Consider the following 4,066-nt stretch of genomic DNA (forward strand, 5'->3'; position numbering starts at 1 on the left):
GTCTATACAGGCTGGAGGAGCAAGCTGACCCTGGTCTATACACGCTGGAGCAGCAAGCTGACCCTGGTCTATACACGCTGGAGAGGCAGGCTGACACTGGTCTATACATGCTGGAGGGGCAAGAACCTGGGTAGATGGCTCAGGGCTTTTGTTTTCTGCACAAGTTTTCAGGTTGTGCCTTGCCTGGGGACGATTTTCACTTTAAAAGCAGCACTGGAATCCATTTTGAGTACTAAAATGAGGCAGGTGATTTTGCACCTCTCTGTACACACAGATACCACATCTGTCCAACACCACCCAGCACACGAATCGACACACAACTTATTCTCCCCAAAGCAAAAATGATAAAGAAGTTTGGGAACGTGTGAGCATACTGACATAGTAAAACTGAATCAGAGAAACCAGGCCCAAGAATTTATAGAACATCCCAGAACAAGGAGTGAAACGCCTTCACCTAGATTCCATAAGAGGAGGACACCTAACAGTGCGGTAACAACAGACACAGGCCTGTCATCTGAACATCCAGTTGTGCACTATGGGACCCACAGGCTGAGAACTCTCGGCTGTCCCTGGGGCTTCATTTCAGCTATAACCCCATTCTATAACTGCATCCCATCGCTCCTATCTTCTCTCTCTCTCCTCTCTCCTCTCCTCTCCTCCCCTCCCCTCTCCTCCCCTCCCCACCCCCCCCTCTCCTTTCGAGTCAGGGTTTCTCTGTATAATCCTGACTGTCCTGGAACTCACTATGTAGACCTCACAGGTCTCGAACTCACAGAGATCCATCTGCCTCTGACTCCCGAGTGCTCCTTTCTTATGTCTTTACAGTCTCACACCTAACCTCTGCAGTCTTGGCTCAACCTAGAGACTCTGTGTGCCTCTAGCAGTTCAACTGGGTCCTTTCTATTGTCTCTATTGCAAGGACTGCTTCTATCTTTTGCTCTCTGCTTCTGCCTCTAGTAAGGACTGCTGTAACTCCTGAACTCTGCTGTAGCCTCTTTAACCTTTTTCTAACCTACAAATATACACGTTTATATAAATATTTACCATGTTGTGTGTAATGGGTAATATGAAATATTCAGGCATAGTGCTCTTATAGCTTAGGCTCAAATAGCCTAAGCTGCCTCAAGTTCTCTACATAGAGATGTAACCTTGAGCTCCTGATCCTGCTCTGTCTTTATCTCCCAAGTGCTCGGATTTACGGGTGCGTGTCACCACCTGACTCTCCAAAGCATTAAGCAAATCACCAACATTCTGGTTAATAATTTTTTTTTGTGGTCCTAGAATGTAACCCCATAATAATACTGACAAAACCACTTCTGATCAGCAAAGCTGCTAGCATCTATAGTATACAAATTTCGTAAGTGGAAAAGCCCTGAATATCCATCTTGAAACATCTATGGGCTACTTACAATAATGGGAAAATTATGAGTTATGTACAATTAGTTAAGTTATTCACTCACGTTTTCTGCCCTATTCTGTCTCTTGCCCTATGCCTCCTTCTTTCATTATTTCACCCAGTGGTACAGAACAGGAGCTAGGAAACATTTCCTGCTACTAATTTAAAGCTCTGTTTACAAACAAAGGCAGTGGCCAGATTTAGGTCACAGGATTGCATTCCGTCAAAGAGGGTTTGGAGAGGAGAGTTTTCATGCTTTTGCTTACTCAGAATCACCTATATGACTGATAATACGCAAATTTCTGTAACCCGTCCTTAAAGTTTCTCACTCTACAGGTAGGTCTCTAGGAGACCCTGAGATTTTTTTTGTTGTTGTTTTTAGTAAGTACCCAAGTAATGCTGATGCTGCTAATATAGTAATTTCACTCTGAAACAGTGAAAATATAATTAACCAAAAACTGCATCTTGTAAAACTAACTGATACTTTTTATAGAGTATCTCATAGGAAGACTTACTGTTAAGTGCCATAATGTTATCAGTTCCTGGATGATGAAAATTTATTCCCATGCGTCCTAGAAAATAAAGCAATTTTATCTTAAGCACACATATACACAAAAAACATAGTTCAATATAATTATTTCAAATACACTATAAAATATACACATTACAAAATACTACAAATTAATCTATAGCAATGCTATCAAGGCCAAAGCATTTACAACAACTTTAAAATCAATTCATAAAACACAGACATGAAAAGTCTTAAAACAAAGTCAAAATCTCAACACAAAATACAACCAAACAAAAAGAAGCTTCCATTATAGTCTGAAATTTGTACATCTCACATATTAAAATTTAAATAAGTTTATTTCCTGGATAAGCATTTATATATTTAAATGATCATTTATTTATGCCCTTCAAATTAAGGCATAAAAAAGAAATTTAGAGAAGTATATCACATGAAGTTTAGAGAGAATAAAAAGATACAGTTTCATAATGCTTCAAAAATGCAACATAATTACCAGAGTAGCAAAATGAAGAAAGATGGCAAATTTTATGCAAATATGGTAAGGGAAAGACTGATGTAAAAATTTAGGAGTTTGTAAGTTGCCCTACCACTCCTTTTCTTTCACTGGTATGGTTGTACGGTGGGATGGGATGTTGTTTTCTTTCATGACTATGTGGCCCTAGCCGATGTATAGCTCACCATGTAGACCAGGCTGGCTCCTAACTCACAGAGATCCTGCCTGTCTTTGCCTCCCTCAAGAACTGGCATTAGAAGCACGCACTACCATGTCTGGCTTCACCGCTAACATTCATATGACCTTGTGACAAATGTGGCTTTCCAGAGGTTCATCTCTATGAATAATACGGGAATTGAAATTTCTGCTCATACTGGTTGGCTTCCTATTTTTGTATACCTCTGAGGTTAAAAACCATTTTTACATTTTTAATGGGCTGGAAAACAGAACAAAAGCAAAGAGTCAACAGAGGCCTGTGTCCTGTAAACCCTAAAATTCTATAGTCCTTTGCAAAGTTTGAACCCTTGATCTATAAGACAATAAATAGAATCAGACGTTTCAACTAATGGCTCTTTGGAAAAAAGACTGAGATATACATGGGGGGGGGCGTTGGGGGAGGCAGAGCGAGACTCAGAAGTACAGAAGGAAAGACACAGGGGTATAGAATGAAAGATACAATAATTTGCTGTTTTTTTTTTCATCATTAGAGACAAAGGTGATAGATGTATCAAAAAAATTAAAATTAAACCCATCTATGTATGACTCTATAAACTTTTAATATATAGCTACTTTAAGAGTTATCATGAAATTCACATTTTAAGACAAATGTTTTGCCACTGAGATACCCCTACAGCCCTAAAAATGTTCATTTTACTTTATAGCCACTGCTTAAATAAATGTCATCATATTTGGGGGAGAATAGTACAGAGAAAACTGTAGATAAAGGTTTCTGATTTTTTCCTACAACAAATGCAGCTCTATATGTAACTGAAAAGAACCCAGTTTTTATTTGGTATTAAACTGTTACTGGGAACTGAACTGAAGGCAAACATCAATGCCAAGCTCAAGATCATGGAAAACCTAGATAACATAATGAATAAAACCAAAGTCCTCACTCAACTTTACCACTTTGTATGTGTGTGTGTGTGTGTGTGTGTGTGTAAATAGGGAAAAAATCAATGAAAACTGTCAAAGAATAATAAAGAAAACATTCTTGACTATATGATTTCTGTAGAAAAACTGTTTTCATATTAGCTACAAGCTAATTACTAGGAGTTTAAAAGTATCCCCTTGTTTAGAAGACATATTTAACATAACTACACTTGTGGGCATGTCCCACATGTCCCACAATATATGTATTTCTACTTCCTAGGTCACTTTAGAGTCTCTGAGAGTTATAGTCGACAGCATATATGGTGCTGTCTCCTAGCTTATAGTCTACACCATATGTGATGCTGTCTCCTACCAACATCTTAATGAAAACTACTTCACAAAAGTTTGCTACTAAGCCGGGCGATGGTGGCGCACGCCTTTAATCCCACCACTCGGAAGGCAGAGACAGGCGGATCTCTGTGAGTTCGAGACCAGCCTGGTCTACAGAGCTAGTTCCAGGACAGGCTCCAAAACCACAGAGAAACCCTGTCTCGAA

General features: G+C 39.2%; 1 protein-coding gene across 9 annotated transcripts in view; it reads right to left on the minus strand.

Annotated features, from left to right (window-relative positions):
* Cpeb3 (cytoplasmic polyadenylation element binding protein 3) overlaps nt 1–4,066 on the minus strand; it is a 195,960-nt gene that overhangs the window by 102,840 nt on the left and 89,054 nt on the right. For all 9 annotated transcript variants that reach the window (XM_026781052.1, XM_005352183.3, XM_026781049.1 and 6 more), the window contains one exon: nt 1,912–1,968. In XM_026781052.1, coding sequence (XP_026636853.1) covers nt 1,912–1,968 — 57 coding nt within the window. The remainder of the gene's footprint in view (nt 1–1,911; nt 1,969–4,066) is intronic.

This window comes from Microtus ochrogaster, chromosome 8, assembly GCF_000317375.1.
Source record: "Microtus ochrogaster isolate Prairie Vole_2 chromosome 8, MicOch1.0, whole genome shotgun sequence".
Classification (NCBI taxonomy): Eukaryota; Metazoa; Chordata; class Mammalia; order Rodentia; family Cricetidae; genus Microtus; species Microtus ochrogaster.